This window comes from Narcine bancroftii, chromosome 9, assembly GCF_036971445.1.
Source record: "Narcine bancroftii isolate sNarBan1 chromosome 9, sNarBan1.hap1, whole genome shotgun sequence".
Taxonomy (NCBI): domain Eukaryota; kingdom Metazoa; phylum Chordata; class Chondrichthyes; order Torpediniformes; family Narcinidae; genus Narcine; species Narcine bancroftii.
In genome coordinates, this window is record NC_091477.1 from 121069813 (window position 1) to 121096016 (window position 26204).

Consider the following 26204-nt stretch of genomic DNA (forward strand, 5'->3'; position numbering starts at 1 on the left):
TTTCTGAAGGTCTGCACGTCACAAGGTTGACAGCTTTTTGCACCAAATCAGATCGCTCGTCGAGCTGGTCCGGGAGGCGTCACTGATTTAGATTAGAGCTCAGCACCACCCTGGGGCCACATTCTGAGGTCGGTTTAAAGGGCTGTGAGTTTTAAACCGAACGTGTGCGCCTGCCTCTGTGACCGACTGCCCTGCCACACGCACTCTTCAGGATGGTAAGTGAATTTGAATTGGCGATTAAAGTCGAGTGAGGGGTTGGTTATAATAATATTGTTTTTATCCCCCCAAAGAAAAAAGCATTTTGGGATCGTCTTTGAAATGAACCAAAGCTCCCAGCGCAGGTGCAGCAGTGAAAGTCTCAGCAAGTTGTAAAATCTGAACCACAAGTCACAAACTGGAGTCTCCCGCATGCTGGATCCCCCCAGCCCCTTTCCCCAACTACTCTGTGTTCATCCCAGCCAGTTCTTGGGAAAAGTCTCTCCCCCTGCGAGGGAACGCTGTGTGAAAGGAAAGGAGGATGGAACGCTGCGAAAGCGTGGGCTGCAGTCCACTGATTGTACAGAATACACACACACCCTCTGCCTCACGCTTCATCTAGAATTATTGGGCTTGTACAGACGACATTGTGAGATGTAGATTCGACCCTTTGGCACTTTTGTGCGGAGTCCCTGCTTCAGACGGAGGCGTGGGAATCTTCAAGGGCATCTGCCCCGCAGTTTACTCCGTGCTCCTGAAGCCTGTTCGCTGTACAGTTTCGGGAAGCGAAGGCGATGCCTGTCACTGAGATCGTGTTCGTGAAAAATGCGGCAATTCGGCGCACTTGCGGGGGGAAATGAGTTGGACTGAAATTTCAGGATCTTTAAACTGAAGAGTCAACTCCTGAGCAACAAAAACCTTCCAGACCAGCAAGAACGAAAAACGGAACACATTTTTCAAAACCCCTTCCCGCAGCAGGAATTTGGTGTGTGATTTTAGAATGGAATATTTCCTCTATTAAAATCTGATGATCGGGGCAGCATTGTTTATAGTGTGTGTAGAGAGAGAGAACAACTCTTTCTGTTCAATGTGCGGTGGAACCTCGAAACTAACGCTCGTATAAGTGAGATTGTGTTTCACTCAGGCCCGTCTCGCTCTCTCTCGCCCTCCCTTTCTCAATCAGTACTTTCCCCTCCCACTAACTCCCCCTTCCCTCCATCATGTATATTCCCCCCCCCCATCCTTCTATCAACTCTCTTCATCGTCTGCCTCAATGACCTCTTCTGCATTTTTGACTTCCATCACAGTTTTCCCATTTCCATGAATCCCCTCTAACTCCTTCTTCCCCCCCCCCCCCCCCACATCTACCCCGTCTGACTGTATCTGTGTCCTCCTGTGACTTTCGGATAAATATATCTATTCCGTTCGCTGCCCCTCCCTCTCTCCTTGCAATTGGATGCTCTTTCCCTTCATACTGCTCCTCTCCTTTCACACCCACCCCTCTCCGCCTTCAGTGTCTCTCTCTCTTCACCACCCCCCCCCCCCTTTTCAACCGCTGGTGGTCGAAGGAATTCCAACTTGTAAAACTGAGGACAAAGTTCCGAATCTTGTAAAGTGTAGCTGGAAGGGAAGGAGGGAGCTTGGAAAGGGGCAACCTACTCCGCCCCTTCCCGGGAGGTGGGAGTGTCTGGCAAAGACTTTTCTTGCGGACAAATATCTTCCCTAAAGTGTTGTGGACCCAGAACTGAAGCCAAACCCCCGCGTAGAACTCAACGCAGCCCCGAGAGCTGGAAACACGTCAGTGGAAGAGAAAGCCTCAAATAAATGGTCAAAAAGCAGCAAATGAGAGAGACCAGCGACCACACGCCGGCAACTGGCGATGGCGAGGGTCCAACCCGCGGAAACACTTCGCGGTCCATGTACAACTTTGTTCATTGTGTGTCAGAGCGTGTGTGTGTGTGTGTAACCTGCTCACACTATCCTCTCCCCTTCCTTCCTTCCTCTGCTCCAACCCTCCCTCCATTCCCCGATCTTTCTCCCCTTCCTCTGCCTTTTCCCCCTCCTCCCGCCCTTCCCCCGACTACCCTCGTTTTCATATTCGGTTCTCCCATTCTACCTTCCTCTTTGTGCCACCTCTCCCCTTCTTCCTACATACCCTCCACCTCCCTGTCGTTGGCCTCTCCCTTCCTTCCCCATGCCTCTCTCTCCCTCCCTGCGTTTTCTTGCCTTCCGCTCGTCCCTCCCCTCCGTCTTCTTTCATCTCCGCCTGTTCACCTTCTCCCCTTTCCCTATCTCGCTCCCTCTCTCTCCCCTCCTTTCTTACTCCCTCGTTCCCATCTCTCTTCTCTCCCTTTCTTACTTTCTATCTCCCCCCCTCTCTCTCCCTCTGCCTCCTCTCTCGGTGTCCCCCCCCTCTCTTGGTCCCTCTGCCCTCTCTTTCTTTGTCCCCCTTCTCTGTTTCCCCTCTCCCCCTCTCCCTGCCCCTCTCCCTGCCCCTCTCCCTGCCCCTCTCCCTGCCCCTCTCCCTGCCCCTCTCCCTGCCCCTCTCCCTGCCCCTCTCCCTGCCCCTCTCCCTGCCCCTCTCCCTGCCCCTCTCCCTGCCCCTCTCCCTGCCCCTCTCCCTGCCCCTCTCCCTGCCCCTCTCCCCCTCTCCCTGCCCCTCTCCCCCTCTCCCTGCCCCTCTCCCCCTCTCCCTGCCCTTCCCTTCCCCCCACCTCTCTTTCACCCTCACCCCACCCCCCTTCCCCATCTCTCCACAGAACACCGTCCTCTCCTGCCAGGACCAGTTCTTTGTCGGAGACCAGAGCTATGAGCGCTCCTCCTCGCTCTCCACGTCAGCCAGTGTTGACATTTCCATGGAAACATGGTACTCCCAATGGCCGGGCGGTATCCTGGACAACAGCACAGGCAGCCAGCGAGAGGCTCAGCCGCAAGGTAAGAGCCTCAGCGAGCGCACGGCCGGGCTCCGAGCCCAGCGCAGCCCGGACAGGGCAGGATCCAGCCTGCCCGACCTCCAGAGCCGCAGCTCCTCGCTCCTGCGTGGCCGGGGGAGCCGTTCACTCAGCCTCGCTGTTCACTCTGTTACCCCGACCTTGGGCTGGATTCGCTAGAAATAATCCCGGGCTAAACCTTAAAGTTGGCGTGAGACGCGTGCACCGCCCGCTGATTTACGACGGCTCCTTCCCGGGGGGCTGACACCGAACCTGGCCCGAGTTCGGGGGGGCGGGGGGTTGCTCAGTGGATCATCCCCGTCCCCCCCCCCCCCCCCTTCGCCCTGCTGACACTAGAGCAAGTTCAGTCGAAGAGAAGGGGTATGAAATGTGGAGAAACTTCATCGACCACTATAAAACAGTACAGGCCATTCCGCCCTTGATGTTGTGCCGACCCATATATTCCTTCAAAGAATATTATACCCTCTCTACACCGTCATCTATCTATTTTTTCTTCCATCCATGTACCTGTCTCTCTTAAATGTCCCCAATGTTCCAGCCTCCACCCCCAGCAAGGCATTCCAGGCACCTACCACTCTCTGTTTAAAAAAAAAGATCCCTGATGTCCCTCCCCTAAACTTTCCTCCCTTCACTTTGTTCCTATGTCTTCTGGTGTTTGATATTCCTAAGCTAGGAAACAGATGCTGACTGTCCACCCTATCTATGCCTCTCAGAATCCTGTAGACCTCTATTAAGTCTCCTCTCTTCTATGCTCCAAAGAGAAAAGCCTCAGCTCTGCTAACCTTGTGTCTGAAGACCTATTTTCCAATCCAGGCAACTTCCTGATAAATCTCCTCTGCACCCTCTCCATAGCTTCCACATCTCAGAAAGTTGGGAATTTGTGGAACTTCCCACCACAGAAAGTTAGTTGAGGCCGGTTCATTGATATGTTTCTGGCTAAAGGGATGGAGGGGAATGTAAACAGGAATGGGGAACTGAGATTGCATGATTAGCCATAGTCATGCTGAATGGAAGAAAAGACAAAGACAAAGGGCTGAATGGTCTTTTCTCATCGTTCCACGGCACACCCTGTCTGTCCCAGAGTAGCACTGAGAAATCCCTTAGGGACAAACATGTTGACTTTCCCTTGGTCCTCTTTGCTCTTTCATCTGACCGGAAGGACACTCTTTCAAAGAGGTCATCTTGATTTAGACCAGAATCAGTGATTTGTCTGGGATCCATCCACACAAAGAGACGCAAGACCATGAGGCATAGGAGCAGAAATAGGCTATTTGGCCCATCGAGTCTGCTTTGGCATTTAATCATGAACTGATCCATTCTCCCACTTAGCCCCACTCCCTTGCCTTCTCCCCATAACCTCTGATAACCTGACTATTCAGATACCTACCAATCTCTGTCTTAAAAACACCCCACGACCTAGTCTCCACAGCCACCTGTGGCAGCAAATTCCAAAGTTTCACCACTCTCTGGCTCAAGAAATTCCTAGCATCTCAATTTTAAATGGATGCCCTTCAATTCTGAAGGGATGTCTTCTTGGCCTTGACTCCCCTACCAGGGGATACAACTTTGCCATATCAACTCTGTCCAGGCCTTTCAACATTCAAAATGTTTCAAGGAGGTCCCCCTCATTCTTCTGAATTCCAAGGAATACATGCCACTCTCTGTGAATAAGGTGGACCCATTTGGAACCATTTTAAATCTTTCCCCTCTCACCTTGTATCTATGACCCCTTGTTTTAGAGCCCCCAACCCTGGGAAAAAGACAATAACCATCCACTCTCTCTATTGTCCTCATTTTTTAAATTGTAAATATGCTGACTGAGATTTAATAATGATAATTATTAAAGGTGGTACATGTGATTTGAGGTAATTTATTTGGTCTGGGACATCTGGGACATTTTAATAGCTTATCTAGATGGTCCAAGTGATTTTAAAAAAAAGTTTTTTACAACACGCTAGAAGCCAATTTTGCCCATTTAAACCTGAGCCACTTAATTACACCCAATTAACTTACAACCCCACACATTTGGGAAGGTGGGAGGAAACCCATGCAGGTCACAGATAGTGCTGGATTCGAACCCAGGCTACTAGCACTGTAATAGCATCGCCCGAACCGCATCATGATGGTTCATTTAGTTTGGGACACTGTAGTTTGTCAGACACTGAGATTGTTTGATGGGACCCAAGTCCATCAACCACACTGAATGGGAAAAGCAGTAAAGGGTATGGACCTAATGGGATTAGAGTAGATGGGGGTGGGGGGGGGGGGGGGGGGGAAGGTCAGCATAGGCAGAAGGGTCTGTTTCTGTGGTGAACAACTTTGACATCACTGGAAATCAGGATTGTACCTGGACTGGAACTCTGCGCTAATAATTCTTGCTAATAGTCATCAGATGATTCCTTCCAATACAACTTTTGTTGAGCCGTGTTTGAGGTGGGTCGACTGGCAGGAATAGTTCAAGTTGTCCAGTCATTTGTTTCCATTCCTCACCAGAGTACTTCTCCCTGTTTGACACTGCGGCTCAGGATGAACTCAGGTGGACTGCACATTTATCATCTCAGCTCCATAAAAACAAACTGGTAAGTTGATGCAAGAATTATTGTCCTTGAGGGCCTGTTCAGCCATCTGCAACCTCTACGGTGGCTGAGCAGAGTGACTTTGTTTAATTGAGGCATCTCTGAGTTAAGAGAATAGGAGCATGGGTCAATGGGCAAGCTTTATTCAGAATTATTATTATTATTTAAAAAAATTTAGACATACAGCATGGTTACAGGCCATTTGTGCCCTTGAGACTGTGCCACCCAATTTACACCCCATTGACCTACACCCCCAGTACGTTTTGAATGGTTGGACGAAACCGGAAACCCTAGAGAAAACCCTTGCAGATACGGGGAGACCGTACAAATGTCTTCCAGACAGTGCGGGACTTGAACCCTGGTATAGACCCAGTTGCTTGTGTTGTAACGGCGTTGCACTAACCACTATCCCATCCACGCTGCTCTGGCTTCATTTCCTCCCCTAAAGAGATATGAAGGGACTTGTGGATTGATGGACTGGACCCTCAATGTCAGCAAGACCAAAGGGCTTGTCAAAGACTTCTGGAGGAAGGTTGAACCTTGCTCCCTGGTCTACAGGAACGATGCTGAGGTGGAGGTTGTCACAGCTTTATGTTCCTAGGTGTAAATGTCTCCACTGACCTGTCCTGTCCCACTGATATTGATTCAATGGCCAGGAAACTGCACCAATATCTCTACTTCCTCAGAAGCCTGAAGGAATTGAACATGTCCCCTGCATTTCCATAACAACTTCTACAAGTGCACCTTTGACAGCATCATGTCAGGTTGCTTCATTATGTGGGATGGTAACTGCTGTGTACCAGACCATACAAAACTGCAGTGGGTTGTGAACATGGCTCAGACCATCTCACAACCCCCTCTCCTCCATCAACTCCATCACACACCCCCTCCCCTCCATCGACTCCATCACACACCCCCTCCCCTCCATTGACTCCATCACGCACCCCCTCCCCTCCATCGACTCCATCTGCACCCCACTCCCCTCCATCGACTCCATCACACACCCCATTCCCCTCCATCACACAGCCCCCTTCCCCTCCATTGACTCCATCACACAGCCCTATCCCTCCATTGACTCCATCACACACCCCCTCCCCTCTATTGACTCCATCTATAACTCCCACTGCCTTGAAAATGCAGCCGATATATTGAAAGACCCATCCCACCCTGGCCACACTCTCTTCACCCCCCTTATCATGAGGAAGAAAATACATGGGTCTGAGATCACATATGGCCAGATTCAAGGACAGTTTCTTTCCTGCTGTTATCAGACTCCTGAATGAGCCCCACACTAGAACATTATGTTGCCTTTGCTTCATCCCAACTGATCTCTTGCTCTAAATGAGAACTTCTTATCCATGTCTTACTTGAACTATGAATGAGTTGTTTAATTGGTCTGATCCCCAAACAATCTCTAACAGTGTATCTTGGTGGATGTGACAATAAACTTCACAAGATCAAGGAACAGAAGTAGGCCACTTGGCCCATCAGGTCTGTTCTACAACTCTACCCTAAGCTGAACTATACTCACATCTAGTTCCAATTCCCAGCCTTTTCCCCATATCCCCAGATACTTATCAATCTCCTGCTTAAAATCTCCCGGTGATCAGGCCTTCACTCCTGTATGTGGCAGTGAGTTCCACAAATCCATGATCTTCTGACTAAAGAAGTTTTTCCTCATCTCTTCTAATTTCTAATTTCTGAATGTGATAAGCGTTCGAGAACATTTGCTCAGTTACAAATGTCTGTCCCAAATGTACCAGGAGAAACGTGTTTGAGGTAAACTACTGTCAGAAGTCATCTGATTAACATCCCTGCACAGCCCAGCAGTTGAAGATATGTAGTTACTTTCTGTTTATCTTTTTCTGAGCCTTGGTTATTAAAATCGTGGGAGCTTTGAAGGCAGCCATAAAGCTGACTTAATTGAAACAGCTCCCCAATCATTCCGATGCCTCTACTTTGCACCCTTTCCCATTTCCATTCCCTGAAAAGATTTCTCGCCAGAGGGCTTGCTTCTCTTTCCACAAGTGATACCTGACCTCTGGAGTATTACCACCAGGCTTTCTTTTTATCTTCGATTTCAAACATCTGCAGGTTTTTAATTTTCAAATATGAAATTCCATTGTGAAAATTTCTGTTGAATATCACATGTTCCCAACTATGTTTCTTTAAAGGAAAAGTCCTCCATTTGGGTGAACCCCAATCCATTTAGTTTCTATCTGTGTTCTTTGATTATTGACTCTCCTGTCCCCTGACATCTAAAGTTCCCATCAATTCCAACACACATTCATAAAGTTTCACCAACCCATGAATGACCTCTGTGTTTATGGCGATCTCCTAGAAGGGTCTATGATGGAAAGCTTTCAGCAGCTGGAAACATGTCAGATGCTTTGGACATGGAAGTTCTCATTTGGAAATGATTTGGACATTGGAAGCAGATATTGCAGGAAGATTTCTCAAGGTCATTATCCTAAGTCCAACCATCTTCAGCTGCTGCTAAAGGCCAACGATTGTGGGGACGGAGATGCATCTTGATTATATTCCAACAGCCAACTTGTATGGAACTAATGGTCTTCTGTGATAACTCCCATAGCTTCAGGAGAGTCTTGAACAAAAGGACGAAGAACTTGCCCGACTCCAAGAGGAAAACAGCAAGTTGAGGGAATACCTGAATTCTACTTGCCTCAAATCTCTAGAAGACAAGGCAAAGGTACGTTGCTGTGAAACCCTTTTTATTTTCTATTAAACTTTACATTTTTACATTTGATATACAGCACGGTTAACAGGCCCTTCCATCTCACGAGTCTGTGCTGCCCAAATAACCCACAGCCCCATACTTTTGGAATGGTAGGAGGAAACTGGATCGCCCGGAGGAAACTCGTGCAGGTACGGGGAGAATGGACAAACTCCTCACGGTTAGCATCGGATTTGAACCCGTGTTGCGGCCCTGTAATAGCATTGTGCTAACTGCGACACGAACTGTGCTATTTTTATTTTAGACATACAGCACAGTAACATGCCCTTCCGGCCCATGAGCCAATGTCGCCCAACATACCCTAATGTACATTTTGGAGGGTGGGAGGCAACCCAGAGATTAGTGTAATGGTTAGCATAATGGCCTGGGTTTGAATCCTGCGCAGCCTGTGAGGACTTTGTACGTTCTCCCCGTGTCCTTCATGGGTTTGTTCTTAGTGCTCTGGTTTCCTTTCAGATACCAAAACATATGGAGTTGGCAGATTAAATGGGTGTAATGAAACAGCACAGCTTTCATGGGCAAAAGGACCTTCTACCGTGCTGTATCATTAACATTTAATTTATACCGATACTCTAATTGCTATTGAGATAGTTCCAGTTGCACCAGAAGGCCTAAAATGTTATTATGGATTTCCTGGCCTTGCTGTCTAACCCATAACACTGTACAATATAGGCCATTTGCCTCGTTGAGTCCGCTCCACCATTCCACCATGAGCTGATCCCTTCTCTCACTCAGCCCCACTCCCCGGCCTTCTCTCCATAACCTTGGATACCCTGACTATTCAGATACCTATCAATCTCTGCCTTAAATAGACCCAATGAACTGGCCTCCACAGCTGCCCGGGGTGGAAAATTCCAGAGTTTCACCACTCTCTGGTTGAAGAAGTTCCTCTGCATCTCTGTTTTAAATGGGCTATTTCAATCCTGACGTTATCCCCTCTTGTCCTCGACTCCCCTACCAGTAGAATTGGCTTGAATTTTATGAAATGGGTCTCTAGAGAGCAGGTTCAGGTAGGTGTGTAGGCTATGGCCTCAGGTCTCACTAACAATGTAAAGAGATGATCTAGGCTAATGAGCCTCATACAGTTTAAAGTTGCTGGCTGTGAGAGACATGGAATCCTACACCTAGGAACAGGCTCTTTGGCCCAACTTGTCCATGCTGACCAAACCGGCTCTGGGCTGGTCCTATTTTTCTGCATTTGGCCCATATCCTTCTAAACCAGTGGTTCTCAACCTTTATCTTTCCACTCACATCCCACTTTAAATAATCCCTAAGCCATCGGTGCTCTGTGATTAGTAAGGGATCGCTTAAGGTGGGATGTGAGCGGGAAGGGAAAGTTGAGAATCACTGTTCTAGACTCAATTGTCACTGAAATATTTTGCTTGAGAAAAATTGTCATTGGCCCATTTCCTTTGGAGTTATGAAACCGTGCACATAACGAGTCAATGAGGGACGATTAAAACAGTGGTTTTCAAACGTTTTCTTTCCACCCACATCCCACCTTAAGCAATTCCTTATTAATCACAGAGCACCAATGGCACAGGGAATACGTAAAGTGGGATATGAGTGAAAAGAAAAAGGTTAGGATCCACTGTCTCAACCTTTCCTCTCTATAGATCTATCCAAACATCTTTTCAACTTCAAAATTGGTCCATGCTTCCAACAGCTTTCCTCTGGCAGCTTTTTCCAGATGTGGACAACTTTCTGAGTGCTGTGTGGAAAACGTGTCCTATGAGGCAAGGTTGACAGAGCTAGGACTTTTCTCTTTGGAGTGAAGAAGGATGAAAGGTGACTTAATAGAGGTCTACAAGATTGAGAGGCATAGATAGGGTGGACAGCCAGCACCTTTATCGCGGGGTAAGAGTAGCCAGAAGACATCTGTACATGGTGAGGGGAGGAAAGTTTAGGGGAGATGACTGGGTCAAGTTTTTAGTGCAGAGAGTAGAGAGTGGTGGTGGAGGCTGATACAATAGGGACATTTAAAAGAGACAGGCACATGATGTAAGAAAAATCGAGGGTTGTGGATGTGAGGTAGGTGAGGTTAGCTGAGTAGCTTAACAACACTGTGGGCCAAGGGCCTGTTCTATGCTGTAATGTTCTATGTTCAATGGCCAGGCAACATCCATAGAAGGGAACAGATAGTTTACAACATGTTTTCAGCCTGAAACGTTGGCTGTCTATTGGCTTCCAAGGATGCTGCCTGAACAGATGAGATCCTCCAGCATTGTGTGTGTTGCTCCAGCTTTGCAGCATCTACAGTCTCTCTCAGAAGTTCTTACCTCTCTGCCCTATCCCCTATCCCATTTTTTTTCTTCTGCTCTCCCACCTGTATCCACCTATGAGCTCTTTCCTATATGCCTGTGCTCCTCCTCCTTCCCCTTACCTTTCATTCAGGTGGTATACCTGGTTTTCCTTATTCCTAACGAAGAGCTCAGGCCCTTTACTTCCAATGGATGTTGTGTGATCTGCTGAGTTTCTCCAGCATATCTGTGTCTTGAATTTGACCCCAGAGTCTGCAGATTTTCTTGGTTTAATCCCCCCCCCTCCTCTCTTGACCAGGATGGGCAGGGTATCAGGAGGGATTTCCCAGATATCCTGGTTAACAATGGTAAAATTATGGAAATTAATGGCATGAGAAGATCATTCAGCCCATCCTCGGAATGCTGTTAAAAACCACATGTTCATTTGCCCATGTGTTGGTTGAAAGACTCTGTTGTGGCTCTAATACCATGTCAGGTGACTTCTAAAAAGGAATTCTCTGGATGGAGACCATTTTGGGGCACCTTCACATCAGTAAAGGTGCAAGAGATGTGCAGGTAATTGTTGTCCCCTCCATCCATAGGGATGTGATGTTGAGGCTTTATAAGGCACTGGTCAGACCTCACTTGGAGTATTGTGAGCAGTTTTGGGGCTCCTCATACATATGTTCTGATGTTAGAGAGGGTTCAAAACTGCTTCACTAGGATGATTCTGGGAATGAAAGTGTTATCATATGAGGAGCACTGGACAGTTCTTGACCTGCATTCATTGGAAATTAGGAGAAATTGGGGCGGGGGGGTTTGGAATCTACTGAAACATTTCAAATGTTGAAAGGCATGGATAGAGTAGATGTAGAAAGGTTGTTTCCCACGGTGGGAGAGTCCAGGACAAGAGGGCACAACTTCAGGGTTGAAGGGTGTCCATTTAGAATGGAGATGCAGAGGAATTTCTTAAGCTAGAGGGTGGTGAATCTGTGGAATTTGTTGCCACAGGCGGTTGTGGAGGCCGGGCCATTGGGTCTATTTAAGACAGAGATTGACAGGCACTTGATTAACCAGGGCATCAAAAGTTACGGGGAGAAGGCCAGGCAGTGGGGCTGATTGGGTAAATGGATCATCTCATGATTAAATGGCGGACTCGATGGGCTGAAAAGTCTTTTTTCTGTTCCTATGTCCTTATGATCTTATCTGTCTCGAGTTATTGCAGATCTTCTTTGGGCCTCATGATTGTTTTCTCATTAACAGAGGTTGTTGACACAAAATGGACAGAGGAAAAGTAGAATCCTTAAAATTAAGAAACGGCTGTTTCAGGGAAAGGAAGAGGATGGCCCTGAGTCGGAGATGCCCACCGACCTGCCCAAGAGAGGTCGGAGAAACTCGGGTTGTGAGAGCAGAACCAGCTTCTACCCTGCCAAGGGGGAGCATGGTGCTCCTTGCGTTGACACCTGGGTGCTGAAGACTTTGGGATTAAAAGATGCCAACACGATTGATGACAGTTCCTCAGCTAACTACAGTGCCATTATTTCCGAGACGTCCCCTGGTTACAACCAGGAGCCTGACTACTGCCCGGATCTCGCTGCTCTGGGTCACGGGGCTTCGGCCGCGATGGAGTTCCATGCCAGTGCCTGCCCGGTGGGGTGTTCCTGTAGCGGAGGCCCAATGACCGCCACGCCTTTCCCAGTCATGGCTCCACCCGGTAAAACATGCGTGGCCTTCTCCACCTGCCTCAGCCCCCACCGCAACGTGAAAACTCACAGCTTCTGCCAAGGTCAAGCATTTGTGCAGCGCGACGGCGGAGGAGGCTGGAGATTCACCTGGGTTCCCAGTCAGGTCGAGTGACCCACAGTTTGACCCCCACCCCCCCCCCGCACCGCTGTTTACACACAAGTCACCACCCCCTGCTATTCAACCACCAGCTCGCATGAAGGAGGCCAGATGGATTTGTACGGATAACTGGACTTTTGTCGCTCCCTTTGAAATGCTGACTCCAAAATGAGGATAGCGTTGCTCGGAGGTGGCTGGAGATGCCCCACACTCTCTGTTCACTGGGGGCTTGATTGCGATGCCACTGTGTAAAGATGGGCAGAATAATTGGCATCTCTCCCATTGGTCCTTGCTGGTGACTTTTAGTGTTAAGCCTGCTGTAGTCAGACAGCATGGAAACTGGCCATTTGGCCCATCTTGTCTGTGCCGACCAAAATGTATCACCCACACAAGTCCCACCTGCCTTCGTTTGGCTCATATCCATAGCATTACAGCACAGAAACAGGCCCTTCAGCCCTTCTACTCTGTGCCAAACTATTATTCTGCCTAGTCCCACTGATCTGCACCTGGACCATATTCCTTCCATACCCCTCCCATCTATGTACCTCTCCAAATTTTTAAAAAATGTCAAAACTGAGCCCGCGTTCACCATTTCAGCTGGCAGCTCATTCCCCACTCCCACCGCTCTCTGTGTGAAGAAGTTCCCCTAATATTAGATTGTTGTGGAGTAGGTTTACCTACATCAGCAAACATCATGGGCTGAAGGGTCTGTACTGTGTTGTAATGCTCTATGTTCACCTTTCAGCCATGCCCTCTAGTTCTTGTCTCACCTAACCTCTGTTTCCCTCTAAACTCTGTCTATTTGTTTTCTGAAACATTGCAACAGCACCTGCCTCAATCACCTCCTCCAGCAGCCCGTTCCATACACCCACCACCCTCTGTGCAAAAAAAAAGTTACCCCTCAGGTTATCATTAAATCTCTCTCCTCCCCCTCACTTTAAACCTATGTCTTCTGGTTACCAATTTCCCTCCTTTGGGCAAAAGATTGTCTCCATTGCCGGAGGAACTCTATGCCTTGGAATGTAGGAAGAATGATTTCCAATGGGACTGTTCATTGATATATAAAGTACCAGGAGTGATCTCCCACCACATTCCATAGAGATCACTTGCAGAGTGGGTTACCTGATGGCCTGTGTGTGTGTGTGTGTGTGTGTGTGTGTGTGTGTGTGTGTGTGTGTGTGTGTGTGTGTGTGTGTGTGTGTGTGTGTGTGTGTGTGTGTGTGTGTGTGAGACGAGGAGCGGCTAAGAGTTGTTTCCTGTCCTGATACAAAACTAGCTGTGTGAAGCAACTTACTCACCTGGAGCAGCCAAACTAGGACTTCTCGCAGGTCGCACCCTGACTTTCCCCGGGGAGTCAAACTGGCCAACCGCAAACAAGCAAAGATAAACGCAGGGCCACTGTGATTGCAAGTCATAAAGAACCTGTTTGAAGGTCTGCATTGGCTGCAGCTGGTTTTAGCTCTGGTTTAAAGGTGACCATTCTGACTAAGACCATTGCCTTAAAAGCTGGCCTTGGTCCCTTCCTGCGTATGGTTACTGTGGGAATGGCAGTGTACTTTGAATTTGAGGAGCGGGCATAGTGGCCCAGGTGCTGTGTTTGTGATCCGGGTTGAATCCTGAACCTCTGGTGTTGGCTGTATGGAGTTCGCACATCCTCCAGGATCATGGGGGTCTCCTCCCATGATCCGAGCGATGTGCAGGCCAGGCAGGATAATGGGGCATCAGAAGTTGCCCATTAATGTGTGGGCAAGGAGTAGAATCTGGGGGACAGAGGAGTCGAAGGGGATTTTGGGGAGGGTGAAGTGGAACTGGTGAAACTGATGTGGTGCAGAGATTGTTGTCTGACCATGAACAGCCCCTTCCATCCTTATCACCAAGTTCAAGTTGTACAAGTACAACCCGATGAAACAGGTCCTCGGTGCAAATACACACATCCAGACATAACACCAGCTCCCCCGCTTCCACAGAACCCATCTTTCCCCTTATACTGGATCCTGTAGGACCTTCCCCAACTCTCTGGGTAATAATCTATCTCATTATCCTGTTTATTGGTAACCGTGACCATTCTTGCATCCTCTCACAGAAGTGGAAACATTCGAACCCCCTACCTCTATCAAAATCCCAGGGAAATTTAAAGACTTTCAGAAATTACTTCTCTGCCAAAAGATAAAAATTCCTCAGGTTGTTCAGACTTTCCTGACAGTATTAAGTTATGATTTTGGGTGACGTCCTTCTTGATGTTTCTGCACCTTCTCCAGTGGATCGAGCAGGTTCTGTGGAACGATTGCTGTCCACAAGTCGATCCATACTTTCAAATATTTATTCCTTCAGGGGATGTGGAAAAAAGATGGTGACTCTGCCAGAGCGGCTGTATCGGCAGCACTGCTGTTGGTGCAGACCCAGGGAGAAGGGAGAGTGGAGACATAGTGCTGTCCCAAAAGGTCCTGCCACCCAGTCTCACTGTTGATGGCTTTGTACAGGCTTTAAACACCCTGTTAAAGGAGCCAACGGTATTTTATTTAAAATCCTGTGGTGCGGGTACTGGGACCAAGATGGCGGTGCCTGTGCTTGGCAGTGGCCATGAGGGGTTGCAGATTCTGGGGTGGCAGTGGACTGGCGCAGGGCACCAGTGATGGGGAGAACACCTCTTTTCCCTCCCCCCCCACCACCACCACCCCTGTTGAGAAGGAGAAGCAGAGAAGACAACCCCAAGGTCGGTGACCAAGAGAGGGTGCCGGGTGCAAGAAGGGTCTTGGGCACCAAAGGCCTCCTCATTATATTGGAGATTTAGATCTGGGCTCAAGTTGCCGATGGTTTGAACTGAACAGGAGTCTTTCTCTGACTGTAAGAGAATCCTATGCTAATATGTGAAGATTTGTCTTCCTTATGACAAACTAAAGGCAACGGTGTGTAATATTACATTTCTGTTTTATTACATGACAATAAATAGTATCTGATCTGTTATTGTCATTGCCCGCATTAATTGTTAAGTTGTCCAGAAACAAACTTTTTCCTGCATTTTGTGGATCTGGGTTGCATTATTGCACACACAGAGTCCACGTTATTGCAGCCACTGTCTCGTTGCAATGCGTTCATTAGCTAATTGTGCACAATTAAATTCTAAAAGTAATCCTTTCTCAAAAGATTAACAAAGAATGTTTCAAAGGTTTCCTGAAAATGAATGTTCTGTATAATGATTGCGATTATTGGAGTTCAGTGCTGGCAGAGCAAATAGTTTGGAAGCAGAAGGCTGTGAAATTGGGATCAGATGGCAATGCAGAAAGGCGAGGAGTGAATTGCATTCCTCATTTTCAACTCCATCCAGTTTCTGACTTTCTAAGTAAGATAACAGATTGTAATAGGGTGCAAAACACCATCAGCTGGTGGAACTCCGTGGGCGGAGAGGGAGGAAAAGAATTTTAGTCCAAAGCCCTGCATCGGCATATCCGAAATGCTGACCACGTTGTGTCCTGATCGTCCCGCTGAGTTCCTCTAGCCGAGTGTGTTTCTCTCCAGCTTCCAGCCGTCTGCAGTCTCTCATGTGTCCAGATATTGGTGGACCCTGGTTCCACCCACTGGGGTCAACATTTAGTGGGGCTCAGAATCAGCACCCCCTCCACCCCCAATCTGATCTTGCACCCCGCACCAAGCTCACTCTGCTGAACAGCCAATGCAAGAACCAGAGGAGAAACCAGTGATTTGTCCACAGGTATGAGGATATTTCTCATCCTTGTATCCCAAAGTGAAGAGTGGATGCTCCACTCTATTCCATTGGCTGGTGAATCATGAGGGAAACAGTCTGTATCTACTAAACTAGGCTTGGCTAATGCTGCAACCTGCTGATTCCTCTAACCTGTCCAGTCAGACATGTATAAATAAGGCAAATAACTGCTCCCAGTGTGGCATCTCTGTGGACCGCATAACATTTTCAGTAGTAGTGTTGTAAATGAGAGAAGAAATAATGCTTCCAGGTGGCTTGTATTGTAAATGTTGCTTCTAACCAATTAATTTTACTAATGTTAAGGTGACTTTGTGAAGATGTGTGTGTTGACCCTGGGCTGGAGATGTCATTGCTTCATCTTGGACTGATTCAGGACCCTGCTCTGGATCATTGCCAAAGCTGCTCATCTGGTATTCAGGTGATGGCTCTCGCCAACATGGTGAGAACTGCGGTGTCAACGATCCACCACTGGTTGCAAAGCATGTTTTTCATTGCCAGTGTCAAACTCCAAGTATTGTCCCTGTGAAGTGCCTCACCTCCTTAATGCCCCAGAGCCTGTCTGAAATCAGTAGATTAGATGTTGAGAAGTCAATCTGAACACAGCCAGATCCTACTGGTGAGAACCTTGCTGTTCCTTTCTGTCCCCTTGTTAAAGGCTGGAGCTTCAACGGTGGGCAGCACCCTCTGAGCCCCAGTCTCCCTGTTGACATTTGGAATGGGACTTGAACCCACAACCTTCAGAGTTGGTGGGAGCAGGGCTGGCCCTTGACCGAAAGCCATCACGGGGGGTTTGGTATTTTCTGAGAGAGCGCGTCTGTCAGCACTGCATGGTGTGATCTCTGGGCACAGCTGGGAAACTCCACTATGATGTAATAGCTGAATGACACTTGGCCCATCCCTGAATAACTGGTAGGGTGAAATTAATGGGGCCAGGACATGCTATCCCCTCCCTCCTAACTCCAATCCATTTCCGAGCACTTGACACCCCATCTCTCTCCCTCCCATCTTCAACCATGTGACACCTTATCTCTCTCCCTCCAATACCCAACCATGACACCCTATCTCCCTTCAATCCTCAACCACTTGTCTCCCTATCTCCCTCCCTCCAATCCCCAACCACAGCACTCTATCTCTCTCCCTCCCATCTCTGAACACTCTTGTTTTATTGCTTGCCGTCCCTTCTCAGTTTGAAAATTATTCCACCCACAACCCTCCAGAGCCTCTGCCAGTTCAATGAACACCAGCCAGCCATTCAACCATTCACTGCTAACCTTGGTCCATAAATGCTAGCAACCCCAGTGGGTAGCAATGACCAGGAATCCTGATGAACTTGAGACAGTCCATGAAGATCATTCTTACAGGCTCATCACATCCCAACCCACCCTGCCTCAGGTCCTCTGTAGTGGGTGTGACATTAGTGGGCATCTTAGACAGACATAAAATTATGAAAGGAAAAGCTAGGATAGAAATGAGATTGCTTCCAAAGGCAGGTTAGACTAGAACTAGGGGACATAGTCTCAAGTTTCAGTGGAATAGATTTAAGTCAGAGAATAAGAGAAACTGCTTCTCCCAGAGAGGAGTGAATCTGTGGAATTCTCTGACTAAGGAAGCAGTAGAGGCTGTCTTATTAAATATAGTTAAGCCACAGATAGATAGATTTTTGAACAATAGGAGAATTAAGGGTTATTGGGGACAGACAGGTATGTGGAGCTGAAACCACAGCCATATTAAATGGCGGAGCGGGCTTGACGGGCCGGATGGCTGACATTTGCTCCTGTTTCTGAAGTGTACATTGTGCGTATGTACTGGGCCCCCCTCCTCTTTACCCTATCCCTGAATTTCCCTCCACCAGTGGCTAATGCTTAAATTTGTGGGGATGGGTGGGACAAGCTCATCACTGCTTGATGTGTTGGAGCCATTTCACCTGCTCCCAATCACCAGTAGGTGTTGTCCCACCAACATCACCCTCTCCCCACGATCTGAGCATCACAGTCCTGGAGGCTGAAACTGTAGGAATTCTAGTCAAGGAACCAGTGAATGTATATAATTGTGGATTTTGTACAGTTTTTAACATTTTGGTGAGAATTAAGAGTGTTTTTTTTTCAATGGTTGTGCCAATGTTTGTGACAGTTTAACTGTAGTTGGATATATTTGTTTTGTACAATGTCACTCAGTTTTGTTCTGCCTGAAACCTAAAGAAAATTAAAAAAACTAATTGCGCTTTGTCTTTGGCTATGGAGTCTAAATAAAGAGACAAAACTGAAAATAACACCTTCTGGGGGAAGTCATTTGGTGCCTTGTTGCTACTCATCTTATCCATATCTTTCAAGCACAAGCCAACAATCGTCACACCCTGGAGGTTCATCATTGCACTATGTGTTCCCAGTCAATGAACTGTATCAATTTGCATTTATGTAGCACCTCAACATAGCGTTAACCAGCAAAACACCGATGATCGTAAAAGCACCAAAATGCTGGAGGAACTCAGCAGGTCTTGCAGTGTCCATAGGAGATAAAGATATATAACTGACATTTTGGGCCTGAGCCCTTCTTAAAGGCGTGGTGTCTAATTAAAAGGCTGGGGCACATGCCCACTTTTTAGTCAAACCTTGAAAGAGGGCTCAGGCCAGAAACATCGGTTTTACCTCCTATGGATGCCAAGTTCCTGCAGCATTTCTGTGTTTTCACTACAATCACAGCATCTGCAGACTTTTGTGTTTCAAAATATTGATGATATTCTCTTGAACATCACATTCCTATGCTTATTGTCACAGAGATGTAGTGAGAAATTTAGTTTTGCGTGGTATATGCTATCCATCTCGCAAAGAATGGCTGCCCTCAGGGGCCAGTTTGAAACGAGATGTCGATGTACGGTGGCAAGGAGGTCGAATGATTGTGAGCTGAACAGAAGGAAATCCGCTCAGGGAGTGAACAGCCGAAGGAACGTCCGTCACTGGTAGCGTGGATAAAGTCAAAGATGCTGAGAGATTGGATTGCAAGGATGTAGAAGGCCAAAAGTCAAATTTATTTATTGTCAGAGTGAATAAGTGACATCACATACAACCCCAAGATTCTTATTCCTGTGGCCCAAGCAGAATTTCTACTTCGGAAGCAAAACTTGAAAGTCTGCAGACACCTCGGTTGAAGTAAAAACGCAACGCTGGAGAAACACAGCAGGTCAAACAGTGACCTTTAGAAACATAGAAACATAGAAGATAGGAGCAGGAGTAGGTCATTCGGCCCTTCGAGCCTGCTCCGCCATTCAATGAGATCATAGCTGAACTTAAAGTTCAGTACCCTGTCCCCGCCTTCTCTCCATAACCCTTAATTTCCTTATACTGAAGAAATATATCTAATTCCCTCTTAAATATATTCAATGAACCTGCCTCTACTGCTCTCTGTGGCAATGAATTCCACAGATTCACCACCCTCTGGGTAAAGAAATTCCTCCTCATCTCGGTTCTAAATGGTTTGCCTATTATCCTCGAACCATGGCCCCGGGTTCTGGACTCCCCCACCATCGGAAACATCCCTTTCGCATCCATTCTGTCCAGTCCTGCCAGAATTTTATATATCTCTATGAGATCCCCTCTCAATCTTCTAAACTCCAGTGAGTACAATCCCAATTTGCGCAATCTTTCCTCATAGGTTATTCCTGCCATTCCGGGTATCAGCCTGGTGAATCGCCTTTGCACTCCCTCCATTGCAAGAACATCCTTCCTTAGATAAGGTGACCAAAACTGCACACAATACTCCAGGTGGGGTCTCACCAAGGCTCTGTACAAATGCAGTAAGGTATCCTTATTCCTATACTTAAACTCTCTTGATATGAAGGTCAACATACCATTATGTAGCAAAGATATAGATACAGAACCAACTACATAAAGGACACTGTTTGACTTGCTGAGTTTCTCCAGCATTGAGCCCTTCATCAAAGAATGACAAAAGTGGGCAGGCATCTGAACAAAATAGTGGTGGGGGAGAGTGGCAATTTCTTCTATGCTGCAGGGCTGGGAGAGGATAGAGAGAAGGAGACGATGTGACTAAGGTAGAGTATGCAAACACAAGTGAGAGTATTACGATCAAGACTTTTAACATGTAAACCAGTCTGAACCTGCAAGCATGATGGTTGAATGAAACTTGGTTTGGGTTAGAACACAGGCACTGGAGTTTCAGATGATGAGAGGGAATAGAGTGGGCTGGGGTGGGGGGTGGGGAGCCATGGATTAGAATGAGTAGGACTGGAGGTAACAAGGATGCAGAGGGTTTCTACAGCAGACGGGGGAATGGCAGGAAAGTTGGGTGGTCTATGATGGGGTCTGAAACTCAGTGTGAGGTCAGATGTGACAGTGAGGGTGGAGGGTGATCCGATTCCATTTCAAAAACATGGTAAAATTTCACTCATCCCTTGATCATCTGTGCCTAATTGACAGGTGACCATTGGAAAAGTGCACAACTTTTCCTCAAGCCTTCACACTCCTGTGGATTCCTTCACCCATCTGGGCCACAGAAGGACATTGGGGAGAGGTGATTCCTGGGAGTAAAGTGTCCACCACTTCGTCCTGTCACTGAGGGCCAGGACAGAAATAGCACAGAGTAACACTGTCCCATCACACACTCCATTTACAGAGGCAGCTTTGGTTACTTACAGAGTAAAGATCCTTCCACACTATCCCATCAGAGACTCCCAGGGCAGGTACAAAATCATGAGAGGGTTTAGATCAGATTTGCCTAGAGTGGGGGAAATCGATAACCAAGGACATGGGTTTATGATGAGGGGGGTAGAAGTTTAACGGGATCCCGAGGGGAGACTTTTTTTTACATGGAGGGTAGTGGGTGTATGGAATGGGTTGCTGGAGGAGGTGGTTGAGGCAGGTACTACTGTAATATTTAATAAACATTTGGACAGATGAAAAGCAATGCCTTGCTGGGATAGTGGTGGAGGCTGAAACATTAGGATTATTTCAAAGAATCTTAGACAGGCACATGGATGAAAGTAAAATAGAGGGTTACAAGGTAGGGTGGGTTTTGTTTTTTTGGTAGGAATGTATAAGGCAGCACAACATTGAGGGCTGAAGGGTCTCTGCTCTGCTGTTCTGTGATAAGATGGGTTTAGAGGGACATGGTCCCAAAGCAGGGAGGTGGGACTAGAGAGGGTGGGATATTCTGGTTAGAGTGGGCAAGTAGGCCCTGTTTCCATGCTGTAAGACTATGACTTCTATTACTGCAGGCACTACGTACAAAAAAAAGACCTTCTAATTTGCTAATATCAAATATTTGCAGGACAGGAATAATATTGGTCATATACCAAATAGAGCAACTATGTACCACATCTGACATTTCCAGGGTTACACGATGACGAACCTCATTCCCTGCTACCCATCAGCTCCAGACTACCAATGTCTACAATGCCCCAGGGATCAAACTGTAGCAGGTGGCCATTCAGCCCACAAGTTCAGTGCTTAGCATGACCCAAAACTAAGCCTGCACCCTTTGCTCTTCTCATAACTTTACATTATTATTTGATTCCAATTTCCAACAAACTCTTAAGCCCAGTTTAGCAATTCCTCGGAGAGAAAAAAAAATCCACCTTACATGTTGGATAAAGAAACACTTCCTTTAAATAGATTTTAAATAGCTCATTGTGATACTGACATCCCAATCATTCTCCCAATTCATTTCTGTCCTAGACTTTAAAACACTCTGTTAAATTTCATTATAGCTTCCAGAACATTCTCACCATGGCAGATGAGGAATTTTAACTAGAAGGTAAGAGGTTGAAAGAAGTTCCTTACACTTACGAGATAGAACTGTAATCAGATTCTTTCTCTCAGTACCAGGAGTTCAGGACTAGAGGGTACAGGTATAAGCTGAGAGGAGAGATATTTAAAGGCTATCTGAGGGGTAAGTTTATACATAGCGAGTGTGGTGGTCATCTGGAAAGAGCTGCCAGAGAGAGTGAAATGATAACATTTTAAAGATGTTTGGTCAGGTACTTGGATCGGTCAGGAGTAGAGGGATATGAGCCTAATGCAAGAAAATTTGATCAGTGTAGACTGATCTCAGTGGCATGGATGAGGTGGACCCGTGTCTGCGCTGTCCAAGTTGAAACAATTAAATTGAAAAGAAATTGAGGGGAAAACCGCTGGTCTCAGGAGCAGTTACTGTGAAACCTACGTACTGCTGAATAGATTCTTCAGGTCCATTGGTGCACATCAGGGACGGAAACCTACTGTTCTCACTCAGACATGTCTGTGTGTAGTCACAGAGTCGCAGAACCATACTGCACCAAGCAGGCCCTTCGACCCAACCTGTCCATAAGCTGGTACTCCGGGAAAGTCCCATTTGTCTGCCTGTTCCATATCTTTCTAAACCTTTCCTATCTATAAATCTGTCTGAATGTCTTTTGAATCTGAAAATTGAGCCCACTTCTAGTTCCCTGTGGGAACTCGCTCCGGATACCAATCAGCCTCTGCCCCTCAGGTCCCTCTTAAATCTCTCCCCTCTCACCTTAAATGGGTACCCTCTGGTCCTAGAATCACCAGCACTTGGAAAAAGACTGTGAATATTCTCTTTATCCCTGCCCCACATGATTTTATAAACCATTACAAGATCAACCCTCAGCCTTCAAGGGGGGATGTTGTTGTCTTCTAACTTCAGGGACGATTAGGGACAGGCAATAAATGCCAGGAGTCTCAACAACCACCACATCCCATAAGACCATAACACATAGGAGCAGGAATAGGCCATTCAGCCCATCGAGTCTGCCCCACCATTTAATCGTGAGCTGATCCATTTTCCTCTCAGTCCAACTGCCTGACCTTTTCCCCATAACTTTTGATGCCTTGGCTAATCAAGAACCTCTACCATAAATATACCCAGTGACTTGGCCTCCCCAACCACTTGCGGCAACAAATTCCACAGATTCACACCCTCTGGCTAAAGAAATTCCTCTGTTCTAAGTGGACTCCCTTTAGTCCTGAAGTTGTGCCCTCTTGTGCCAGATTCTCCTACCCTGGGAAACAACCTTTCCACGTCTATTCTGTCCTTGCCTTTCAACATTTGAAATGCTTCAATGAGACCCCCCCCCCTCATTCTCCTGAAGACATTAATGAGAAAAAAGTCCCCTTTACCTTCTGTTGCTATTCTTCCATCTTGTGTTTATGCTGTCCGGTGGTTGTCAAACATGCAGTTAAGCCAGGATAACGTTAGCCATTAACCTTGAGGTGGTGTTCACCAAGAGTTGAGATGAAGCAGTCCAAAGGCATTTCAGGCAGGGTTTGTATTCATAGAGGACAATTACTATCAAGTTGAGTGTGAGCCTTAACTTACTCACAATAAAAAGTTTGGTGGAAAGGTTAAACACCTTGGTGCCAGGTATGAGGTCAGAAATGTGCACATTGACCCTACTTTGAAAGATATATCTCACTAATGGCCGTATTACCCAACAACAAAAACCTGGATTCAGAACCTGGACTTCACAGTAAATAGGCGCACCTTGTAATCACTGACTGGTCACCGTGGCAACTTCTAAATGAAGTTCAGACTGAAATGTTTACTTTCTGTTTGTTATTATTTCAGGTAATTTACCTGTTCGAAGGAAGATAAGGACAATGTTCCCGGGGAGAGAACGTTGCTACCTTCACAACTGATTCAATTCTACTATTTCCATCCTTTAACTGTTAATATCTCCATTGTCTATTATAAAGGGGTAGGAGTGTCATACAGCACAGAAACTTGCCCTTCAACTCACTAGGTCTATGGAACCCTAGAACTACCAAGCCCTATAGCATAGAAACAGGCTCGTCAGGCCATCTAGTCCATGTCAAACTATTTTTCCACTTTGTCCCATTGATCCAGACTACACTCTCACCACCCGCAGAGTGAAGAAGTTCCCCCTAATGTCCGCCTTAAGTATTTCACCTTTCAACCCAACCCACGAAGAAAGGTTGTTTCCCACGGTGGGAGAGTCTAGGACAAGAGGGCACAACTTCAGGATTGAAGGGTCTCCACTTAGAACAGAGATGCGGAGGAATTTCTTCAGCCAGAGGGTGGTGAATGTGTGGAATTTATTGCTGCAGGTGGTTGTTAGAGGCCAGGTCATTGGGTGCATTTATGTTGGAGATTGATTGGTTCCTGATTAGGGCATCAAAGGTTATGGAGAGAAGGTCGGGCAATGGAGCTGAGTGGGGAAATGGATCAGCTCATGATTAAATGGTGGAGTGGACTCGATGGGCTGAATGGTCTATTTCTGCTCCTATGTTTAATGGTCGTATGTCCTCCAATTCTTGGCTCATCAAACCTCAGAGGAAAAATACCTGCTTGCAATTACCCTATCTGTGCCCCTCATGGTTTTGTAAACCTCTATCAAATCTCCCCTCATTCTCTGGTGCTGCAGGGAATAAAATCTTGTTTATCCTTTTCTCTGCATCCTTCCAAATTTATAGGTATCTTTTCTGTAGGTAGGTGTCCAAAATTGCACCCAATACCTCAAATTTAGCCTCACCAATGTCTTATGCCAACTTTACCATCATATCCCAACTCCTGGACTTATTACATACTGACAATCAGGAACCCCTCTCTAATAATCCCATTTAACAGCTGTTGGTTGGCATCAGAAGGGCATTAATTTTGTTCGCTACATATTCACTGACACACTCCTGTCTTCTCTGATACCAAGCATTGAGAGGAACAGAGGAGTGAGTCCATTCACGGACAAGTCAGGAAACAAGTGAGTCACTGGAGACACTCAATGGGTCAGGGCAGCATCCATGGAGAGAAACGAACAGTCACCCTTTCTAAAGCCTCAAAATAAGATCCTGACCTGAAACATTAACTCTCCATTTGCCTCCCTGGATGCTTCTTCACATAGAAAATAGGATTCCGAGAAGGGCAGCATATTTAGCTAACGATTAACGCAATGCTGTTACAGCCCCAGAGACCTGGGTTTAAATCCTGCAATGTCTGTAAAGAGTTTGTACGTTCTCCCCATGTCTGTGTGGGTTTCCTTTGAGTGCTCCAGTTTCCTCCTAGCCTTCAAAAAGTGCAGGAGTTGTCAGTTAATTGGGTATAATACAGTGGCACAGGCTTGTGGGCCAGAAGGGCCTGTTACCGTGCTGTAGGTATAAATTTAAAATTTAAAAGGCTATTACAACACAACACAACCGTGGCTGATCACTGGACCTCAGTAGCCTAAATATTGTTATGTTACAGGGAGAAGGCAGGAGAATGGGGCTAACAGGGAAAAGACAGGGACATGGATGGTAGAGGGCTCTGGGTGTGAGGTATGGAATGCTGAGTAGGTTTATAAAGGTCAGCACAGCATTATAGGCCAAAGGGCCTGTACTGTGCTGTAATGTTCTATGTTCTATATTGCATCTGACATATATTTTTCCACACACATAATCTCTTAGAAACTTCTTCACAGCTTACACTGCCACTTACCTTTGTGTAAACTGAAAATATGGAGGTATTTCAAACCTTCATCTAGATCACCCATGATCAAACGACAGTGCAGGGTTGATGGGCTGAATGGCCTAATTCTGCTCCTACGTCTTGTGGTCTATTTGTACTTTGTCTCCATAACCTGTGGTGCCTTGAGTCAATCGGGCCACATCCAGTTCTGTGTAGAATATATCCAACAAACCGGCCTCAACAACTTTTGTGTGGTTAAGAGTGCCACAAGTTCACAACTCTTCAACTGACCTACTGAGTCCCTCCAGCTTCACATTGTTTGCTCAAGATTCAATATTCTGCAGTCTCTTGTGTGTCTATGGATTAAGATATGTGCCAGAAAGAGAAAGGGTTACATTTCTATAGCATCTCTGTCTTCCCTTTCTGGTTGGATTAAAATGATGAGGAACTGTTTGAACTTATAGGAAATGTGGCGGCAAATTCAAATACAGGGTGCACCCAGAATTTGATGTTGACCAGATAATCCTTTTAATTTGGTAGGCTTCTGTCACAAGGCAAGATAATTTAGCAATATAATGAAAATAATGTAATAGTAAGAAATTGTGCCACTGGAAGTGAGAATTTAACTTCAGTTACATCTTCCAGAGGAATCATGCAAGAAGATTTTTGGATGCGTTAAAACCTCTTCAATACGTGCTCGTCATTCTTTGATTCAGTTTAAAGTGTACA

At 46.7% G+C, this 26204-nt stretch overlaps 1 protein-coding gene across 1 annotated transcript; it reads left to right on the forward strand.

The window, feature by feature from the left end:
- Positions 1-770: 770 nt before the first annotated feature.
- Positions 771-18295, forward strand: gmnc (geminin coiled-coil domain containing). The gene is made up of 6 exons (XM_069897816.1): positions 771-806; positions 1743-1895; positions 2736-2910; positions 5421-5506; positions 8097-8213; positions 11762-18295. The coding sequence occupies exons 1-6, from the start codon at positions 771-773 to the stop codon at positions 12353-12355; spliced, it is 1161 nt and encodes a 386-aa protein (XP_069753917.1). The 3' UTR covers positions 12356-18295.
- The last annotated feature ends 7909 nt before the right edge of the window (positions 18296-26204 follow it).

Coding starts and splice junctions, on each gene's coding strand:
- gmnc (XM_069897816.1), top strand. CDS start 771: ATGCCTGTCACTGAGATCGTGTTCGTGAAAAATGCG. Junction 1,896..2,735: donor GGAAACACTTCGCGGTCCAT/GTACAACTTTGT, acceptor ATCTCTCCACAG/AACACCGTCCTCTCCTGCCA. Junction 2,911..5,420: donor GCGAGAGGCTCAGCCGCAAG/GTAAGAGCCTCA, acceptor ATTCCTCACCAG/AGTACTTCTCCCTGTTTGAC.